The sequence below is a fragment of the Hippopotamus amphibius genome, chromosome 14, assembly GCF_030028045.1.
Source record: "Hippopotamus amphibius kiboko isolate mHipAmp2 chromosome 14, mHipAmp2.hap2, whole genome shotgun sequence".
Lineage (NCBI taxonomy): Eukaryota > Metazoa > Chordata > Mammalia > Artiodactyla > Hippopotamidae > Hippopotamus > Hippopotamus amphibius.
Window position 1 is genome coordinate 66,502,528 of NC_080199.1, and position 23,054 is coordinate 66,525,581.

A 23,054-nucleotide genomic window follows, 5' to 3' on the forward strand; every position below is an offset into this window, starting at 1 on the left:
CACTGGGGGCCACCTTGGAAGCTGGCTTCCATACTAGTATATGTCATTTAGAAACATAGAATTAGGGGAACGCATTGTAAAAGTGTGTCAGCTTATTTTGATCTGTTAATTATTGCAGTCTTGAATGAGGTCCGTTTAAGCTATAGAAAACACCATTTTTTATTACCTGTTTTAAACTGTAGTATGGGTACTCTTTTGATTATTTGAGCATTATATACTGTAACACTAGAGGTCTGTCTCTGGCTGCTCCTATTGTGCAGAGAGAAAATTAGAACATACTTGATCCTCTCCTGTTATCTCCATGTGTACTGCATGTTTCCTGCTGCCTCTGTACAGGTTACGAGGGTTCTGTGGCAGAGGAGAGGCGAGGACTGTGTCAGGGCTGTGCAGCCAGGGCAGTCCAAGTCCTTAAACTCCTACCAAGTTAGGTCCTTTTCTATAGTGTAATACAGTGGAGCCTTGTTTTGTTTTGGTTTTGCTTTGGGGTTTGTTTGGGTTTTTTAAAGTCTCAATTATCTTTCCTTCTTCTTCTTTTTTCTCCTAGGGAACTCCGTTGAAGAAAGATGGTGAGGAGTGTACCAACGAAGGCAAGGGCATAGCCGCACGCATCCTCGGACCATCCAAACCAGTATGTTTAGAAAATAAATGATGGAACAAGTCTTAACTCTTACATTTAGTTTTCTGTCTCTTCAAAGCATAAATTTCATTTTTGTGTTGTGAAGTGTAAAGTATACTAGAAACTCTAGGAAAGTGAATGGTCTAGGGAAATACAGTATAATTAGTTAACAGTGTTAAGGGCCCTTTTGAGGTTTAATATCTTATTTTAAATGTAGACCAGTTGAACTGTGTTTACTTTTTTCTGCAGCCACATTCAGCTGTCCACTTGGAGATGCGGAGTGTGGAGAGTTCACTTTAACTAAGGGTGTGCTTTGGTGGCTGCATTAGTGTTAGTGCAGTAAGAATGAAGCCAGGAGGTGGAGAGTATTTTCAAGGGAGTGATTGGAATGACCGAGTGGAATATAAACTGAACAGAAGACAACCCTGTGAGTTGAAGGATTGTTGGAGTTGAAGTACTGGAGGCCTCCACACAGCAACTCTGCAGTCCTGCCTGCCCACCTGACAAGAACTCCAGTGGCAGTTGTTTATCGCGAGATAGTCACAGGTCCTAGGCCTTGCACAGGACTAGGATCTCATCCAGGGCTGCAGTTATGAGCACTACAGAGAGTGTGCATCCCTTACCACCAGTGGATCCCCTCTGCCCCAGGGCTGTGAGTGCCAGCCCCCTGGTGTGGCTGTGTGTGCTCTCGCGTCCTCTCTCTCTTTCTCTGGTTAAAAGTACAGCATGTGGCCTATCTTTGGATACCTCCAGTTCTCTGGAGACCAGCTCTTTGAATGTTCTTTGTTACTGACATAAGTTCTTTCAACTCTAAAATGAAAGATTTGTGAATTTCAAAAGGCAAAAACACTAAGCTTATTGAATTCATAATTCCAGACTACATTCCACTAGAGTTGTCAGAATGCCAAATGCTAAAGGAAATAGTGCTTTTATTCCAAAAGGGAAAAAGAGGGTAAGAATGATAAGATGAATTCCCAGGAGGATGTCAGACGTTCTTGAGTAGCTGAGATTCCAAAACCTAGTGGATTTCTTGTGTTCCATAGGGGAAGATAGGAATTCTTGTATTAACCTAGACTGAGTCAGAGAAGAATCTGCTGTTTAGAATAAGGTTTGGCCCTTCATTGGAGATGATTTACAACTGAAATAAAAAATAAACACCTCCACAGCAGTCTTTGGCAGTATCTGCCTTTGGAATTTAAGAGGAACCACTTTTATTAAAGCAGTTTTCCTTGTTTGTACTATGTATTAATGCAGTGGCATTTTTGGCCTCTTAGGTCTAAATGTTTTGAAGGACAAGTTGTATTTTGTTTTGCCAGGAGGCAGCTTACTGTATTTCTCCTAACCACTGTGCTCTCCCCCTCATCTAGCCGCCTTCAACATACAACCCGCATAAACCTGTCCCTTATCCAATACCTCCGTGCCGGCCGCACGCGACTATTGCACCAAGTAAGGAGCTCCTTCAGATTTGACGCTTTTTTTCTTTTTGCTCTTTATTAAGTTGAAAGTAGCTGTTGGTATATGTACTTTGGAAATCTGGAGCACTTATGAAATATGCTGTCATGAGCTTTATTTTGCCATGTGTCTTGGTCTACAACAATGCGGAAGACAGTTTTTTTAGGATCTTTTCCTTTTGATAAATTAATTGTAGATTACTTCTCATCATTAGTTATTTTTATGGGTTTTTGCTTATGGGTGAATCGTCTTGAATCCTTCCTTTTTTGATAGTTGGTATTCAAAGGCATCAGTAATGCATTTAACTTAAAAAGGCCAAGTGTGTGTGCTTGACAGAAAAGGCAGGTAGTTTAAGATGGCAGGTTGTACCCACCGTGTCTTCAGTGAGTTGTGCCTGGAAGGAACCTGCAGTGGGAAATAGATGTCTCTGGTTGTCTCATTGGATCTCACCTTTCACCCAACCCTAGGCCCAAACCTCCATGTGAAATGCAACTGTACTATGTAACAGTTTTAGAATTAAATTAGATAGCTGCGTCATTACAGTTTGAACTCAGAATGATGCTAAATGTTATATATTTTTTCTGTTATATTTTTATTTTAGGTGCTTATAACAATGCAGGTCTGGTACCATTAGCCAATGTCATTGCTCCCGGTGTGCCCCCTCCACCTCCATATACTCCAAATCCAGTAGCAACAGGTAAAGTCGCGTTGTTACGGATGTTAAGTAAATAGCTTTTACGTGGTACACTTGGAGAGGGCGGTTGTGTGATGTGGTGTTGTCCTCACAGGGAGCACAGTCCCAGAGCCTGATGATGGTGGATCTGAGTGTGACACACAAGTTCCACTAGAGCAGCCTTGGCCCACATGTGTGAACATGAGCAGGCTGTAGAAATAGGAACCATTTCTCATGAGCAGGAAAGTGACAGGCTGTGGAAAAGCATCCCTTAACTTAATGAGTGTCGCCACTGGGGCACATTCCATCTGTGGGGAAGAAAGGCTTGTCCGAAGGTGCTCAGAAGGGCTGAACCTCCCCAGCACTTTCCAGTTCAGCTTTTTTCTTTGGGCCCATTGGGAACACGGCATATGAAGTATAAATATTTTTCTCTATCTTGTCCAATTTTTCTCCAAAAAGACTGCACCCGTTTATACCTGCCAGTAGGGGTATATGAGCATACGATTTCTGCACACCCTTTCAAAATGGGTGTTTTCAGTTTTGGGATTGTTTTTGTTTTTGTTCTTTTACTTTTGCCAATGTGATAAGGCTGATTTAGCTGATGTCTTCTTTTGTCTGTCTTTTACGAAAGTTTAATTTTTATTTTGATCAGTTATCATTTATTTGACTCTCCTGAATTTTATGTCTTGTTTATGACCCTTTCCCATCTCAACAGTGTGACAACATCTGTATTCTCTGATTACTGTTGTAGTGATTCTTTTTAAATGTAGAGCTTTTCATTCACTTGCTGTTTATTTCTGTATATGAGTAGGGTAGGGATAGAACTTAAGTTCTGTCTTAATTTAACTCTGCCCTTCCAAGAGACTCAGAGTTACTTACTAGTGTTTAAGAAATTCTTTTTTGCTAGCCAAACTCTGTTGTTTGCAGCTGAGTCCTCTGACTGATTAAAGTTGCAAAATGTTTTTTCCAAAATTTGTCGTTTTATTTCTTGCCCTTGTTTATGGTACCTCTTGCTCTTAGAGTTTTACATTTTTGCATAGACAGATAAAGGCTGTGAAAGAAAAGCTGGAACCATGTTACCTTAGTGTAGATATTCTTAACCCTAGGTAGTCCAGGTAATCTAGGTCTTGTAAGACTCCTACTCCGTCTGGACTTTATTTTCACATAGGGGTGAAATAGAGGTTCAGCTTAATTTTTTTTCCAGATGGTAGTCCGTCCATTCATGTCAGCAGTCTTTATTAACTAATCTGTTTTCCCTGCTGATTTGAAATAATACATTTATCTTAAGTTTTCATTTACACACATGGCTCTCATTCTGGGTTCTTTATTCTATTCCAATCTAGTTACTTTATGTTGTGATGATACCATATTGATTTGATTAGCGGATTTATAGTATATTCTGACATCTGATAAAGCTAGCTTTCTCTCACTATGTTTTCATATTTATCCATTTTTGGAAATTGATTCTTCCTTCTGAACTTTAAGATCATTTTATGCAATTAAAAAGAGTTGAATTTATGTATTTATAGTTACATAGTAATTTGGGGAGACTTGACATTTTTATGATAGTGTTACCATTCAATCATATATATGTCTTTAAATCCTGTCAAGTGGTAGTGTTTTCCCCCCAGGCCTTGTAAGAAGTTTTTTTTGTTTTTGTTTTTTAATTGAGTTACAGTTGATTTACAATGTTGTGTTAATTTCTGCTTCTTTCAAGAAGATTTTGTAGTTTTCTACATACAGGTTCTTTGCTTTAGGTTTGTGTCTTGCGATTTTAGAGGGAGTTTTGGTTATTGTTACAACTATAAAGAGATATTTCATTTCTAGGTATTTAATACTGATTCCCTATTCTAGTTTTTTTTCTTGAAAGTCTCTTGAATTTTCTGGCAATAAAATGTCAGCTGACGTACTTTACTATATAACTTTTTTCCTCTGGCCTTATTGGGTTGTCACTCCTTTTTGTTTTCATTTTCCCAAAGTCTTTTGCTTGTATCTTTACTTGCAACTTTTTTTTTTAGGGTTTTATTTGGTAAATTAGTTGGTTTGTAAATTATATGTAGCTGGAATCTGATTTTTTAAACCAGTGGGGAAGAGACTTGATAGGAATTTCCAATAATCATGAAAGTTACATATTTATTCTGTCCTTCCACTTTTGTACTCATTATTATTATTTTATCCCAGTTTTTTATTTCCTTTATTTTTGTTTACTTGGATTAATCAAATTGCTTTTTAATTTTTTAACAACTTTTCTTTCCTTGTCTCTACCCAAACTTGGAATTTCTATGTTTAATATCACTAGTGATCGCCTTGAAATTCTTAATGGCTGTCAGTGTACAGAAATTAAAAACAGCTGTCCTACATTCCACCATTGACTTCCATTCTCCCTCTCCTTTTCATCAATTTGTGTATTTTGATGGAATACTATACCTTTTTCTTTCTCTGCCTCCGAACTCATGGCTTCTTAACTGTTTCTTATATTCTTTGATGCCCTGTCCTCATATACTCATTCTGATTTTCATCTAGTAGAAAATTTCTCTAAGCAGCTATTTCAAAAAGGGTGCATGTGTGGGACTGTAGGTGAGAAACCCAATTCCCATTAATTTTCTTTTCTTTATTAGAACCATAGTCTCTTCCTATAAGCTTACAGAGAAAATATTCCTTATCTTTAGAGTTCACACATGTCTTCAGTCTTGGAGTTCAGATATTTCACCAGGATGTCTAGGTGTGGATTTTATCATCGATCTTTCCTGGAACTCTGTAAGCCCTGTGGATATGAAAACTCAAGTCTTTAAAGCTTAGGAAAATTTTGTTGTGATATTCCTTTAATTAATGCTTTTTCATCTGTTCTTTTTTTTTTCTCCTAATACTCTTATTTTGCACTGTATTTATTCTAAGTCTCTTAGCTATTCATTTATGGTACCCTTTTTTCTGTTAGTATTTTGCCATTTTAAATGGAATTTTTGTTTATTTTCAACTAAGTAATTTAGCTTTCAGAAATGTTATTTCTAATCTTTACCATTCTTTGCATTTATTAATTTGGAGTTAGATTTTTATATCTAAAGTCTTCACCGTCTCTGCTTGCAGTATTTTCTTGCAGTATTTTATGTGTATGTGTTCTTAATCTGCATTATAGGATTTTAAAGTTCTTTTTCTTTCTTTCATTGACTCTCCATTGGTAGAGTATTCAGGTCATTTATTTATACAAAGTCCCTTAAACAAGCTGTGATCTTTTTTGCTCACCATGTCAGGGTTTGTGGGTTCCCTTTGCACCTTATGCCTGTCACATTGTTGGTTTCTTGGGCAGTCACTGTCAAGCCATGAGAGGTCATTTTTTCCCCATAGTATTGATATCTTTGACTAATGGTTCGGTTAGACAGGTCCTTTCCCATGGGGGTGGGGAGGAGTGTGCTTTAGGTTGTCAGTCTCACAGGCTTCAAGTCAGCCTCAACTAGGGTAGTTCTCCCTGACGCCTCCTAGCATAGGGGCTTTTGCAGAACTGAGTACAGCAAGTGGGCAGAGCCACTTTCTTTCGGTTTGCTTCGGTGATCCACACGGCTTGTGAGGTGGTCCCCTCACACAGCAGTGGATTCTGCCCTCGGCATCCACCTCCCACGTGCAGGTCTCCCCCCGCTGTGGGCAGCGGTGCCCGGCGGTGACTGTCAGCTCGGCCAGTGGCAGCAGCTCCTCGCTGCACTCCTGCTGCCCTTTCTCCTAGAAGCCACACTCAGGCCACCATCTTTCTCAGAGGCTTTCTTAAGTGTGTCTGCAAAATAACAGCGTTGGCTTAAAGCCTGATAAGTTAAGAAGTGGTGGGGATCGAGTGCTCATAATCCTAGCAATCTGCATGATGTTCCGACTATGATTTTTATTTCGTTTCTTTTTCTGTTGGCATATGTTAGTTTTCCTAACACGATATACATATATATCCTGGATTTTTCCTTTTTTTGACCCCAATCTCTGATTATTACGATGGTGAATAATTTGATTAAAGCTTGAAATCAACTTGTATTTATTTGTTTATTTTCACATAGAGAATGAAGACCTTTCCAATCAGTCAAAACCTACACAGAATCAAGGTAAGTACCGAATTTGATCCAGAGATAACTAGTGTCTGTCCAGGCTGCTTGCTCTGTTATTCACTGAGATCAGTTTGAGTTGCGTGTATTTGGAATCTTGATGCTTTAGGGAAAGTTCCTGGTTAAAATATTTAACTAATCAATACTGGCTAAAAGTGGCTTAATAGTGGTACATTTTATACACACAACATGAAATGCACATATTAACTGGATATAAAAATAACCATATGCCTTTGTATCCTGTTTGTAAAACTTTCAGGCAGTCTCAGTGCTATGTGGCATTATATCGGCGTTCACTTTGTATTATGTGATATTCGAAGCCTCATTTTTTAAAATATATAAACACATTTCTTTTTGATAAAAATCCTTTTTTTGACAAATGCTATGTCAGATATATCTTTTAGACTTAATTATTTCAGTAAGTATTTGGGGTAGTGTAATTCAGTGTAAGAAAAGAAGGAAGAATTTAACTTAAGAAGATGGGGCACCAGAGCAGGAAGTAGAACTGGAAGAGGAAGGTGAGATGTGGCCCCCATCGTGCCTGCAGGTGGCAGCAGCACTGTAGCATTTTATTCTCCCCCTAACCGAGGATATGCGTGGTCAGGAAAGAGATCCTTTCCCGTGCGAGACAAAACCTGGGACCAGTTCTTGTGTAGCAAAGTAGCCCATGAATCTAATCATTCTGGTGCATGCTTAGGAGTCTTGGTGGGAGAATTCCATTCCCCGAGAAGGTGCGGAAACAGTGCTTTTTAGCTGGTAGTTTCTAAGGAGGTAGCACAGTGGGCGGCAAGGACACTAAGTGAGATGTCAGGACACACAGTTTTTGGTCCTGGCTGTGACACCACCCAGCTTTGTAACCTTGAGCAGCTCATTTAGCTTCTATGAAAAGGAGGTTAAGGAAACTTATGCTCAGCTTCATTAATCTGTTTTTGAAGAGAATCAACAGACTGTCATAAGTACCTTTGTCAGGAACAGCACACTTTGTTTTCCTTTGCTATGTTATGTTGGCATGATTAAGATTTTTTTTTCCTTTTTGAACCATATTAAGAAACAAAAATAAATACACAGTAGTATAGTGCTTAAAAACATGTGTGTGACAGACCTGGGTTCAGATCTTGGTCCCCCCACTTCATCGACGCATGACCTTTTTACCATCATTGTCCTCATTATTATTGTGATAAGATCTCACTTAATGAGATCTGCCCTCTTAACAAATTGCTCAGTACACAGTACAGTGTTGTTAGCTGTAGGCACAGTGTTGTACAGCGGAATCTTCGGAAACTTACTTATCTTGCATAACTGAAACTTTATGTCCTTTGAACACCACTTAAAAGCTGCATGATCTTTTAACAGGTTGCTTAATCACACCAAGCCTGAGACTACCCCTTTACAAGATGGGGATGTTAGTGCCTATCTCAGGGGGTTATGTGAGGACAAATGAAATGACGGGTGTAAAGTACTTAGCACAGGATCTAGCACATAGTCTTTTATGGCTCATCAAGTTAGACGACAGGAAAGTGATATTTATCATGGTATGGTTTGGGGGGTTCATTTTTGTTTTGTTCCATTTTAACGGCAGGCACTGTGATTAATAGTGCATTGCTTTTGTGTTATTATATGAAAAGATCTCCAACAGAGGCTGCTATAAAGAACACTATAGGACAGCTTGGTTTTACCTTGCCATCTGTCATTAACTACATGGTCCTCAGCATGAAGTTAAATAAGACAGTGAATTCTCAAGTGTTTCCCAACCAATGTTAACCTAAATAATTCTTCGGTACATTATTTACAAACACAAACTAGACATATATATCTTGTGCTTCTAGTTCTTGTAAAACAAATTGAATATAAAGATACAAATCCACTTTCACATGTACTCTAAATTTAAAATGATAGCTCTCTTTCTTGATAGTAAGTTACTGTTCATGACATAAATATGGCACGAACTACAGATCTTTTGAGTTTGACGTTTATATATTTATATATTACTATTTGTCAATTCTCCTATCATATTTATTTTCTAAAACAGCTGTAATATTTGTTCAGCCCAAGGCAGCACCCTTTGGCCATCACTTAGTACAAATGAATTATGTAGATGTGGATTTCCTCTGTTCTTTTCCTGTGGTCCCTTCTCCACCTGTGACTTCATTGACCATGTCAGCTTCCTTATGTCCAGAGTCTTTATTATGTATAGATTTAAAAATTTTAAGTCTTAGTCCACGAAAATGTCTTTCAGTTGATTATCACTGCAAAGGAATATTTTCTGTTTACAACTGAACAGACTTCGATGTGAGTATAGCAGTGGATGGTAGTTGCCATTGTGACATTACTTACCTAAGTCTTGCATTCCATTTGCCACCAACAAGATCATCAGAGGCTAATGATTTCATTAAATTGATTCAGGAAGGAAACCCAAATCATCCCCCAAATGCTTGTATTATTTGTAGCGTTTATCAGACTAAAAGTATTGTAGTAAACCTTAGAAATCTTGAGAATAAGTCTTTGGGTAGGTTTGAAAACTGTAGTTGAGGTAATCATGATGTATCCAGCGCAGCAGACACTTTACTAAACGCACAGGTGCCATGCACTGGGTAGGTGTGAAGACTCTAAAGATGAATTAGACAAAGCTTTTGCTGCTAAAGGAGCTCCTAGGACAAGCCAAGTGAAGATAGAGGTTGAGATATGTAGAGGAGTCAATATGAGAAAATGCTTGGGGAAAAACTATAGATTGATAATCTGGAATATTAAGTTCAACTCACAGAGTGGCAACCAAGGATACTAGAGAGATGGCCTGGATCCTGGATGGCCTTGTATGCCTCTAAAAATGATGAAATGATGTCCTGAAAGGAAAATGATGTCCCGAAAGCTCTTAAGAGGGGAAATGACTTGTATTATTACTCTAGACAAGTGGTTAGAGAGAATTAAGAGTACACCAGCACTAATCACAATTGAAGTAAATTCTCTGAATTTTTTAACATTGGGAAACTATGAAAGGAAAGTTTATTTGCTCACATCTCAAGACTTCCTCACTGTGAACTGGAAGGCTATTTTGGGCAGTCTAGAACTCAGCTGGATCTAACTGAGGCTCCCTGATGAAAATCAGGGTAATGGAGTCCAGCAATGGAGACATTGCAATAGTCTGTTTATACCTGTCATTGGTTTTCTTTGACATCTGTTAAATATTACAGAAGCTTTTATTCATTTCTTTTGAGTTAAAATTTGCCATTTCAGCATGATAGTAAATTCTTGCCTCTTTCTCCCACCACAGCATTTTCCACCCCAGCAAGTCAGCTCTTCTCTCCTCATGGCTCTAATCCTTCAACACCTGCTGCAACTCCCATTCCTACTGCTTCCCCGGTCAAGGCAGTAAATCATCCATCAGCATCTGCGACTGCCACCGTCTCTGGGATGAACCTGCCGAGTACTGTCCTTCCTGTGTTCCCGGGGCAGGTCTCAGCCGTTCATGCGCCTCAGCCAACAATGCCAAATCCAACAGTTATCAGAACCCTTTCCTTGCCGGCTGCACTGGTGACTTCTGTTCACAGCACCACATCTGCACCCATTCCTTCAGTTTTTTCTGGCCTCGTTCCACTGCCAGGTCCTTCTGCCGCTCCTACCCCAGCCCCCCAGGCCACATCTACACCTCGGGCCACCCCTGCTTCCAGTGAAACGTTTGCCTCTACTTCTGTCCCTTTCACTAGCCTCCCCTTTTCTGCCACCTCTACTGCTGCTTCTACCAACAACCTCAATTCCGCCTCACTGTCATCGGTTTTTGCAGGTCTCCCCTTGACCTTAACAGCGACACCCCAAGGTGTGTCCAACCCGACTCCGTCTGTCATCGCCGGCGGTTCTGCTCCCGGTGTGGCCTGTCCACTGGGTGTAAATAACCCCCTTCTGTCTGCTTTAAAAGGCTTTCTGACAGCAAACGATACCAGCCTGATCAACTCTGCTGCGCTACCCTCCGCCGTTACTAGCGGGCTGGCTTCCCTGTCCCCCCTCACTAACCAGAGCTCCGAGGCTCCGGCGGCGGCGGCGGTGGCGGTGGCCCCTAACAAGGGCTACGGCCCGCAGCGGGCCTCCACCCCGGCGCTGGCCCTCTTCCCGGGCCTGCCCTCGCCCGCGGCCAACGCGGCCTCCACGCCGCCCAGCCTGCCTGCGCCCGCCGCCGCCCCGGCCCCGGGGCCCGCCAGCTGCGGCGCCTCGGCCGCCCTGCTGCAGGGCGCCCACGCGGGTCACTCGGAGCCGCTCGGGCCGGCCACCCCCGCCGCCACCACCCTGCCCGTGGTGATCAAGACCGAGCCCACGAGCCCCACGCCCTCGGCCTTCAAGGGCCCGGCCCACCCCGTGGCCCCCGCCGTCCCCGCCGCGCTGGGCCTGCCCGGGGCGCTGGGTCGGGCGTACACAGCGGCCTCCGTGCCCATCACTTTGCCGTCCTGCCTTAACCCCGCGCTGCCCGGCCTCCCCGGCCTGAGCGCGCCCCTGAACGGCTCGAGCCCCCTGCCCTCCATCTCCCTGCCGCCGCCCGGCTCCTCCACCCCCATGGCCCCCGTCTTCACCGCTCTGCCTCCCTTCACGTCCCTGACCAGCAGCTTCCCGCTGGCCGCCAACCCGCCGGTCCACCCCGCCGCCTCGTCGGCGCCCGCGCCCGCCTCCGCCTCCGCCTCCGCCACCAGCTCCGCGGCGCCCCCGCACCCCGGCTCCTCGGCGCCCGCGCTCTCCGGACTCGCGGCCGCCTCGGCGGCGCCGGCCGCCGCCTTCCCGCTCAGCTTGCCCGCCGCCGTGCCCTCGCTCTTCTCCGTAGCGCAGGGGCCTCTGCCGGCCTCGGCGCCCTCCTACCCCGGCTTCTCCGTGTCCAGCGCCCCCGCGCTGCCCTCGTTCCCCGGGCTGCAGCCGCCCGCCTCCGGCGCCGCCCCCGCCCCCGCCCCGTCGCCGGCGCCCGTCCTCCCCGGCTTCGCCTCCGCCTTTAGCTCCAACTTCAACTCCGCGCTGGTTGCGCAAGCCGGGTAGGTGGATGGTCTGGAGGGGGGAGAATCGGTCTTTACCCAACTTGTGGTTCGTGGCCTTGTTTTGAAGTTACTCGAGAGTCAGAATCGAATTGTTCAGTCGCGCACAATTCTGTTTTTCTGGGCCAACACAAGTGCTCCTAAAATGTCTTGTTAAGATGAATATGTAAAATATCAATGCCTGCTCAGATAATTTTAGGATTTGTAGTTGGTAATTTTATCTTGATTATGAAACAGCAAAATATAAACTCACTGAATTCAGAATAATACACTTTATAATGGAAAGTAAGTTTTATATCAGGGAGGGGCTGACTTTTAACAGATTTTTGTTGTTAACATCTTAACAAATAGAGGAACACTAGCTTTTATGTCTTATGTGCATTTTGACCTGTTCTGTCGTTTTAGCTTATCGTCTGGACTTCAAGCTGCAGGCAGTTCTGTGTTTCCAGGCCTCTTGTCCCTCCCCGGTATCCCCGGATTTTCCCAGAATCCTTCACAGTCATCCTTGCAGGAACTGCAGCATAACGCAGCCGCGCAGTCAGCACTGTTACAGCAGGTGAGCAGGCAGTGCCTGGCGGAAACAGGATGGTGATGTGTGTAGCTTAGCTTCTGTAGTGATAACCTTGCAGTACAGAGAGTGATAATCCAACACTGGCCAAAAAATGGCTCTTAGCAGAACATCTTCTCAGAGATTTGATGATTAATTCTCCCCAAATCTGCAAATTATTCTCGTCCTTCTTCAGAAGTGTAACGAAGGTGGTAGAATATGTTCATCCCTATGAATTGTTTTTCCTGCTTGTAGACTTTTAAATCTCAGTTGGGAGATTTTACAAATGGAACCTTTAGAAGTGGCAGTTAAATTCTGGCTTGTCTTCTACAGTTTAAGCTAAAATAATGGACCATTAAGGCAAATTTTCTCTAGAAAACCTACTGACTTTTTTAAAAAGGATATTAAACATTTTAAAGGCATTTCTATACACCTCTACATCTGAAGAAGTTTGAACATTTCTTAAAAATTTCAGGAGACTGAACAGCCTTTGCCTCAACATTTTTTCTTTCTTTCCTATTTTCAGTATCTGTATTGTGAGTACAGGCCTGATTGAATTTGGCGCTCTGCTAACCTGTGCGTTCTTCTCTCCATCAGGTCCATTCAGCTTCGGCTCTGGAAAGCTACCCAGCTCAGCCGGATGGGTTTCCTAGTTATCCTTCAACACCAGGAACACCATTTTCTTTGCAACCAGGCCTGTCCCAGAGTGGGTGGCAGTGAATATGTTTGAATGCATATTCTCCTTCAGAATTGCCTGAGGAGTGCAGTCAGCAATCTGACAAATGTGAAGCTGGCCAAAAGTCAGGATGTGAGGAGGAGGATAATCCTGGGGAAACTGGGTTACATAGAGTTTAAAAAACACGGTTGCATTTTTTTTAAATGGTTTTAAGTATGAACACTCCCCTATGTAAATATGCTGACAATAAATTGTATGGAGAATAGTATTTTAAAAAATGTTCGGGGACTTTTCACCTCCCACCCTATGAAATTTTGAATCGTGTATGTGATCTGTGTAGGAAGAATACTAAAGAGGAGGTTGAACTCTTTATAGCCGAATACAGCCTTAAATCTGCTTGTACAGCATCCACTGACAGAAGTAATAGTCGTGCCTCAGACTTACGGGTTGCATGTGGCCCTGGGGGAGTCACTGCCCTTGGTATGCAAGAGTGGTTCCTTTTAGCATCGCTGGAACTCGGTTATCCATACTCCATATGTATCCACAAAAGGGAACTTGAGACCCACCATTCTTTTTAACTTCTGACATTAGTGATCATATATGTACTGCTGAATTTAACTCAGTGCATTTCAGGTAAGTGAAAATGGTGCTTAATACAGTCTTTAGAATGACTTTCAGGTGTTTTCAACTAAAAATTATATATATCCAAAACTACTTTCTTACAGAAATACAAGTAAGGCTTGTGATAATTTGCCTTCAAAACTTATTTCTCAATCTCAGCAGTATCCAAATGAGTGAGGAACATTTGACTGACCCTTGGGCCACCTCTATTACTCATTGTACTCTGGAAGCTCTTGGTGAATGTTTACAATCATGGGATGTATTTCTCTTTGTACTTAGAATCAAATGCTTACCTAAAATAATTATGTGGCAACAGATAGAGAAGACTTGCTCTGTTAGTAAGTATGCAGTGTGTACTGTATTTAAGGATCTGTGGTAGTATAACATGATTGAATGTCATTAATTTAAGTATAATAACTGCCACATTCGGGGGGACGGGGGAGTAAGGAGAATGATTTCCAATCCTGTGATTAAAATTATAAACTATAGAATCTACTGTAGTACATTTCAGCATCTAGAAGTTTTACTTTTATAAAGACAGTGTCTAGAAGATGTTGCTAATGTATTTTCCTTCAACATGGGGAACAAACTTTTTAAGTATATTAACAAATATTCCTGTATGGTTAGTTTTTAACAATTTTTTTAAAATAAACCTTATGGATACGAAATATGTTGTGTGTTTTATTCAGTGCTTGGAGAAGCGTTTTAAGCTTTGGTGCTAGAGCTAATACAGAGAATATTTTTGTCTGAATTTAGTTGAAAGTCAGTATCCACTACTGATGCTTATTCTTTTAAATAGTATCTCGTGAAAGTTACAACCAACACTTGAAACAGACTATTTATGCCTTAAGTGTCTTCAAACACAATATAACCTCATGGTTAATTTTATGCCAGTTATTAGAAGTTGTCATTTGTTCTTTTTTAGTCTACATTTATAAAACATTTTAAAGTTTATATTGTGTATTGTACATTAATTGCTTATATATGTTGACTGTTCATTTAGAAAAGTTATTGAGTAGTCTTTCTGTAGTGCTGCTACTACAAGGTTTGTTTCTACTGTCCTATAAGCCCCTTATCATAGCAAAGGAATGATTTCCGCTCAATTTTAGACATATTTCTGGAATCTTGCACATATTCAGCACTTAAAAATGAAGAGAGCATTTTTGGAGCACATGCAGTCATTACTGGGGACTGGTTTTATGTATCTCACAACCCTATGAGAGAAGTACTAGCAAGCTAACTAACCAGATAAAGAAGCCAAGTTGTAAGTCACACAGGGAGTAAAGGGTAAATTTGAACCAAGCATTTACTACCAATACCAGGCTACTTGTACTACCAAGTGCTGTGAACATACATAGGAGGGAAGGGGATGACCTTACTGCCTGAGGGAGTCCAGAAAGATTTCTCAGCGACATTCAAGTCTTAAAGGACAAATAAGAATGAGCATCCTTTACAAAGGTATAAAGTGTGACAGACTGGCGAAGTAATACAATCATACAAATGGAGCAGTTGAGTGAAGTTTGTACTTTGAATGAATCTGAAACACAAGGGAGGGACCTGATGGTGAATGGCCTTGTAAGCCACGCTGAGGAGCTGGGTGTTTGCTCTATGGTCGACAGCTTGGAAATTTATTAGAAAGCACTAAACAAAAATCACTCATGCTGCAGCGTGCAGGTTGTATCGGAGACAGCAAACTGTACGGTTATTGTGGAAATCCCAAAATGCAGACGATGAGGACTGGTACTGTGAAAAGGGAATAGAAATTACCTCTCCAGCCTCTTTCCATAAAGACCCGTAGTCTACATGGGATCTGCAAACAGTCAATTCATATAACTGATTAACCTTCATTTTAAGCTTTACCACTTGATTTGCTAGACGGGTCTAGTCTGTGCCTTTATAAAACATAGTGTCACAGAATTTTAGAAAAGACTTTACACCAAGTCAAATTTAGTGTTTGTTGTTTTTAAAGGTGATGCAACAGTAGTGAACAATGTCTAATTTGGTTCAGTTAAAAGATGACATATTGGGCAATATTAGCAGGTAAGCTGGGAGGAAGCATCAAAATTAACATACCCCCGAGGTCCTTGTACTCGGGAGGGACATGATGATAATGATAAGCTTTTAATTTAAATTTAGAGTTTCATTTATGCCCAATAAAATTTTATGGTAAGAGTGAAAAGTCATTGGTGTTAACTCCTAATTGGTGCGGAGGGGAAAATGGAATAAGACAAATCATCCAGAAAAAAAGCACAGAAAAGTGGAAGAAGTAAGCACACAGTAAGATGTGAGCTCTACTTGCCTGTGTATTAATATCACAACAGTGTGAACAGAAAGGAAACAGCAGCCTCAGGTGGTTTTTCAGGCTAGTTCAGCTGAACAAACTTTCAAGAGAATAGAAAAACACTCCTCAACTCATTTTTATAGACCATTATAACCTTGATACCAAAACCGAGGCAAGAATAGTATGAGAAAGAAAAAATGCAAGTCGATCTTATTCAAGAAAATAGTAAAACATCAAACAAAATATTAGCAACATATGCAGAGCACTTATTCTTAAAAAATATGATATAGCATAATCAAGTTGGGTTCCTATGAGGCGTGCAAGGATAAAGTAACATTAAGAAATCTAAAAGTACAATTCATCACATTAGCGAAAGGAGAAAAAACATTCAATCTCTGTATAAAAAGCATCTGATAAAATTTAATCACCATATTGTTACACACACACACACACACACACACACACACACATACACAGAGCAAACTAGGATAAGAAGGAAACTATCAGGTAAAGGAACTATATAAAAGTATAGCACACATTTTTAATTGTGCAATTTAGAAATATCCCCTTAAAATCAGAGACTGATCAAGTAACACGTATTTCGCTAACATAGTAAGGTACAGAAAAAGAAGTAAAAGGTATAATTATTGGAAAGGAAAATATAATGCTTGGTGAGATTTACAGATACGTTATATTGCAAAATCAATTCCAGTGTCAAATATGATCAACAGCAGAAAACTTATTTCAAAAAAAGGAAAACAGCAGATAATGGAAAGCCATTTGATACTAAAAAGAAATGAATTATCAAGCCATGAAAGGACATGGTGGAACCTTAAATACCTGTTACTAAGTGAAAGAAGCCAATCTGAAAAGGTTTCTGTATGATTCCAACTAAATGGCATCCTGGAAAAGGCAAAACTAAAAGATCAGTAAAAAGATCAGTGGTTGCGGATCAGGGCAGGGAAGGAAGGATGGATAGGTAGAACACAGAGTACTTTTAGGGCAGTGAAAATACTCTGAATGATACTAAAATGAGGGATACATGACATTATACACTTGCTCAAAACCACAGAATGCATACCACCAAGAGCGAACCCCACGGTAACCTATGAACACTGGGTAACTGTGGTGTGTCATTGTAGGTTCATCAGTTGTAGCAAACCCACGTTCCACTCTGGTGAAGGATGTTGATAATGGGGGAGCTTGAGTGTGTGTGGCGCAGGGGGCATGTGAGAAACCTTTGTACCTTCCTCTCAGTTTTGTGGTGAATGTGAAAATGGGTGCTCTAAAAAATAAAGTCTTCGAAAAGTGGAAGAAAACAGTGGCATGTTACCCAGGGATAAATCCAGTAAAAGACGAGCAATAACTTTATGGAGAATTTTTTTGTTAACTTTCTGAGAATCAGTTAAAAAAATCTATTTAAATGGAGAACACATGGTTACAAGAAATAGACGTCTCAGGAGATAAAATCTCTCAGTCTATGAATTCAGTGCAATTCCAATGAAAATTCCAATAGAGTTTTCAATAGGCTTTATAAGCATATTCTAAAATGTTATGTGTAAGAGCAAAGAATGACAAATAGCCAAAACATTTCTGCCAAATAACAAGACTTATTATAAAGCCATAGAAACTAAGACTGTGCAGTATTAATTGGGGATAACCAAACTGATAACACAGCGTAAGAGAGAACTCACGAAAACCTCATATGAAAACAACTTATAATAGAGCTGCCATGGCAGAGCAGTAAAAATATTGGACAATTTGTTATAAATAAAGTCCTGTGATAATTGATTATTTACATGGAAGAAAATTAAAGTGGATCCCTACACAACACCATGCGCAAAAAGCAACAGTAGATAGATTAAAGAAAAAGTCACAAGGACAAAACTCTGAAAGCTTTCAAAGAAAATATAGGTGAATACCTTTAAGACCATAGAAAGGGAAGGATTTTTCAACAGGGCACACCAAGCACTAAATATATTGAAACTTCATATATTTTATATCAAAGACATCATAAAAAAGGTGAAAAGGTCAGCTACAACTAGGAGAAATATATTTGCCACTCATGCAACTGTCAAATTATCTATTTATATCTATCTATCTATCTATCTATCTATCTATCTATCTATCTATCTATCATCTATCTATCTATCTCTCATCTATCATCTATTATCTATCTATCTAATCTATCAAGTATATAGAAACCATAGATGCATATCAAGTGCATATGAGTATATAGAAAGACTAACTCTAAATCAGTAAGAAAAAGGAAAAAAAATTTAAAAGAGCAAAAGACACATTTGTGCAATTCACAAGAAAGAAAACATGAACTGTAAATAGCCATGTGAAAATTATTCAGCTTCATTAAAATTCAGGGAAACCTAAACTTAGATTATAGTGAAATACTACATTACACCCACTAAATTGTCAAATATTAAAATCTCTAACAACATCAAGTGGTATCCATGATGTGTAACAAGGGAAATACTTGTAGGCTGCTAGTAGAAGATTGAATTGATACAAACAGACCACTTTTGAAAACAATTCTGCAAAATCATTCACAACCATCTTATGAAGTTGAGCATAAAATCTAGCAATTCCATTTCTGGATATGTACACCTTGGTTTTAGGGCCTAGAGAAATTCTTGTACATATGTTCACCAGGAGACAAACACAAAAATATTCATGGTAAAAGTATTTGTAATAATAAAAACTTTAAAGGATTCCTAATAAGTGAATTGTGGGCTATTTACACAACATGGATTAAGTAGCACTGGAAATTAACAATAGCTTCATGCAACAATGAGGATAAACCTTAAGAACATAAGAGGGAGCAGTAAAGCCCGTCCCAGGAGACTGCGTGAGTAGTTTCACATAGGTCAAAAGCAAATCAAGCTAAATGATATATGTTCAGAGGTATATACGTGTATGATTTTAAAAACCTTAAAAGCAAGAGAATAATCAACACAATTATGGATCACGGCTATGGGGAGGTGGGGATGAGATCTAGGGAAGAGGACTCAAATAGCTTATGGTATTGATAATGTTCTAGCTCTGAGGTTGGGAAGTATATTCACTGTTGTTTATTTTTTCCAACACACACACACACACATACATGATGTATATAATTGTATGTATTATTGTAATAATACTGTATATATTATTTCACATGTATCATCAAAATTTCCATACTTAAAAGGTCTATTCAATAGAATACTTTCTAATGGGTAGACTGTTTAATTGTGGGGTAGACATTCAGGGAGAGATGTTTACTCAGCTGATAGTTGAAAATACGTATTCATTATGCTGGAGAGAGGTCTCGGCCAGATTTTCAACCTGGGGAGTTATCAGTACAAATATCCTTACACATCTGTGGGCAAATTTATTATTGAAAGATGTGGAGGGACTCTCCTGGTGGCTCAGTGGTTAAGAGTACGCCTGCCAATGCAGGGGATACAGGTTCGAGCCCTGGTCCAGGAAGACCCCCCATGCTACGGAGCAACTAACCCGTGAGCTACAACTACTAAGCCTGCTCTCTAGAGCCTGTGAGCCACAACTCTTGAGCCCACATGCCAGAAGTACTGAAGCCTGCGTGCCTAGAGCCTGTGCTCCACAACAAGAGAAGCCGCCACAAGGAGAAGCCGGTGCACCGCAACAAAGAGTAGCCCCGGTTTGCCACAACTAGAGAAAGCCCACGTGCAGCAACAAAGACCCAATGCAGCCAATAAATAAATAAATAAATTTATTTATGTTTTAAATAAATAAATAATTTTAAAAATATGGAAATTTAAGATGAATGAGAATGAATAAGACAGAATGGATGATGTATATTGACGAAAAGTTAATGAAATCAGAGAACTTCATCATTTTAAGAACACAGAACATTTTCCCAGGGGACCATCAAGTGTCCTGGAACATATGTGTGCATCTTAGCAAGAGATGGTGGTGGATGCATCTGGCGGAAGAGTGTTCCTGAAATCAGAAGCTTCAGAAAGGAGAGAGGCCTGTGGCTAGAACTCTAGGATGGTTTCAAGATCCCTTTTGTGCTCCAAGATGAACGTTCAGGGAAAATAAAATATCCATCTTCAGCGACGGCATCCTGTCTGTCAAGAGTAGGAACAGAATTGAGGCTTTTAAAAACGTAGCTGTCCTACTCTGGGAATATCGCTACTATTTTGTTGTAACTATAAATGGAAAGTAACCTTTAAAAATTGTATTAAATATTTTCAATATTTTTAAGTTAAAAAAAAAAAAGCTGTTCTCATTTCAGGACTTGCCCTGGTTGATGAACTGACAGAATGAAAGTTTAGAAACACACAGAAAAATCATCATCAAGAGTACATTCCAGCAATTCTCAGTCTGCTTTATCCCCATCTTCTACTCCCCCATGACGAAGGGGAGAAAATTCCATTAACTGGCCCACAATGGTTTATATTTTAAGCAAAGGAAGAAGAAACATTGCAAATGCGCTTATGTTTCATTCATTTCCTGAGGCTCCTGGTTAGGGACTCAGCTTGTGCTAGGTGTTCCTTAGTTGTTGAAATCATTCTTGCTTTCTAGGCTGAGATATTTGGAACACTTTGCAGGAAGAAGAAAAACAGTTGCTTAGTCATCTTCCAAGGGGATGTGTTTGTTGTAAGTGCTCTCGAGACTCTTTCCAGCAGCCACCAGGGAACAATTATTTCTACTGTTGTTTTGAACCTTGCACCTCAGTGACTGGCGGTGCTGGCGTAAGTGACATTTGGCCAATATTAAGGACAAGTGGAATTAGAAATTAGCTAAACTGGAGTTTCCAAAACACGTTGTTTTCGTGATGATGGAGCGTCATTTGATTTGGAGGGAATGAGGCTTCCTGTTCCAGAGAAAGACTGGCTATGACCCAGTTGCAAGAAATGATGGAAACAGAAAGTTTTCCTGTTGTTCTCTCCATTTGAGTTAGTCCCAAAGTGGAGGTGATATGGTGATCAAGCAAAGGCCAGGAGGAAACAATGGAATCTATGGATTGACAGCACAGAACCAGGAATAGACCTTAAGCTTTCAAATCTGCAGCAAGCAGGAGAAGCATTAGACAAGGGAGAGAAGGGAGGTGATGCATGTTTGAACACAGCTTATCAATCACTAAGCAATCTCCTACCTGCTTGAAACAAGGGAGAAAAGATGATATTGTGAAAATTCCCATTTTAGAAAAACAGCTGAGTCCTGAGAAATACAGCTCAGATCTCACTCGTGGGAATAATAGTTACCATGTATTACTGCCAGTCATTATTCTGAGCGTTTTTTTTTTTTTTTTTTCTGGCTGAATTAAGTGGCATGTGGGATCTTAGTTCCCCAACCAGGGATCGAACCTGTGCCTCCTGCAGTGGAAGTGTGGAGTCTTAACAACTGGACTGCCAGGAAAGTCCCCTTTCTGAGTATTTTACATGTACTATTTCATATATTTGTCACAGACAACTCTGGTAAAGACCCACCATGCCTATTTTACAGATGGAAAAAAAAAGAAAGAAAGAAACATAAAGGGGTTAAGTTACCTAGTGTCACACAGCTAGTTCATGTTAGAGCCAGGATTTCTTTAAATCCAGGCAGCTTGAGCCCAGAGCCTACTTCTTACCCACTATGTCTGTAATATCACTTCCACATCAAGCCATAACCAAGGATGTACTTGGTTGGCCAAAAAAGTTCATTTGGTGTTTCCGCTGAGTGAAATTTTTGGCCAACCCAATGTGAGAATGCAGAGGAAAGTATTCTAAAGCAGAAAGGCTCTGATTCTGTGCGTGTGTGTGTGTGTGTGTGTTTTACTGTTTCTGGTCTCCCCAGCCTCCTTTCCCCAATTTCTAATATTCCATATTAATTCTTATAATTACCAACTGTGGATGACAGCCCTGCCTGCTTATTACTGTAATTTGAGTTTGTGGAGAAGGCAATTAAGATTATCAAGTAGTTGGCAAAAGTAACCCACAATCTGGAAGGTTTTTCAGATGAAGTTGCTAAGAAGAAAATAACTACATGGTTGGGAGAAAAAAAGACTAGAGAAGACAAGATGAGCTGGGAAATATCAGAGGTCATTTTGTGTTGTTTTGTTTCCACAAGCAAAATATTATTTGGAAAATTAATATGAGAAAGATGACATCAGGAAATTAGAAGACTGGTGCTTTTGGTATCGGCATGAGTGCAAAATTGCCCTTGCTTCAAGCAGTATGATGAAAGAAGGACTTGGGATGGGAACCCAGGGATCTGGATTCAAGAAAGAGCTTTACCAAAAAAAAAAAATTTAATAGGCTTTTGTGGCACAGGAGCAATTTGCCTGGACTAGCTTTCCTCTCAATGAAAAAAGGCGTAAGCTCAGCTTCATCACTCTACCTATCCTCATCTTGTCTCAAACGCTCGGAGAACGGGGTGTTTGAAAGGTCACATCAACGCAGAAGAGAAATGTATGTAAAAGCTCAAATAAAAATACAATGAAAGTGCAAAAAAGAAAAAAAAAGAGCTTTACCATTTGTGAGCTGTTATCTTTGATACATTACTTATCCATTCACTCAATGTGTCTGTTGGACGACAGCTATGTGCCTTCATTGTTCTAAATGCTGCAGGTGCTGTAGTAAAAAAAAAAAAAAAAAAAACAAGAGACCTAGTCATTCCCCTCATGGAAGTTACAATGTAGGGTAGGAATCAGCAAACGTTTTCTGTAAAGCGAAAGACCGTAAATATGCTAGGTTTTGCAGGCTATACAGTCTCTATAGCAACTACTCAACAAGGTAGGTATAGTGCAAAAGGAACCAAAGACAGTATAGAAACAAAGAGATGTGGCCATGTTCCAATAACGTTTTATTTACAAAAATTGGTGGTGAAGCAAATTTGCCCAGCAGGCTATAGTTAGCCAACCCCTGGTCCAGAGGAAGAAACAAACATTAACCAAAGAATTAGGCATATGGAAACACGTGCAAAGGCCCTGTGGCACAGAGGACACATAGAGGTTAGTGGGATTGACAGAAGGCCAATGGGGCTCTTGCTAAGTGAGTGAGGGGAGTATCATGTGAGTAAGGCTGGAAAGGGAAGGAAAGACAGAAAGACAGACTAGCAGGTCTTTTAGGACACTTAGGATCTTCATCTTT

The 23,054-nt window shown here is 40.4% G+C and overlaps 1 protein-coding gene across 1 annotated transcript in view; it reads left to right on the forward strand.

Annotated features, from left to right (window-relative positions):
• The window catches only part of PROSER1 (proline and serine rich 1), a 27,436-nt gene extending 13,112 nt beyond the window's left edge, over nucleotides 1-14,324 (forward strand). The window contains exons 7-13 of the mRNA XM_057707418.1: nucleotides 545-628; nucleotides 1,984-2,062; nucleotides 2,670-2,765; nucleotides 6,773-6,817; nucleotides 10,086-11,820; nucleotides 12,226-12,376; nucleotides 12,965-14,324. Of these exons, the coding sequence (XP_057563401.1) occupies nucleotides 545-628; nucleotides 1,984-2,062; nucleotides 2,670-2,765; nucleotides 6,773-6,817; nucleotides 10,086-11,820; nucleotides 12,226-12,376; nucleotides 12,965-13,087 (2,313 nt within the window). The 3' untranslated portion in view covers nucleotides 13,088-14,324. The remainder of the gene's footprint in view (nucleotides 1-544; nucleotides 629-1,983; nucleotides 2,063-2,669; nucleotides 2,766-6,772; nucleotides 6,818-10,085; nucleotides 11,821-12,225; nucleotides 12,377-12,964) is intronic.
• Nucleotides 14,325-23,054: the final 8,730 nt, after the last annotated feature.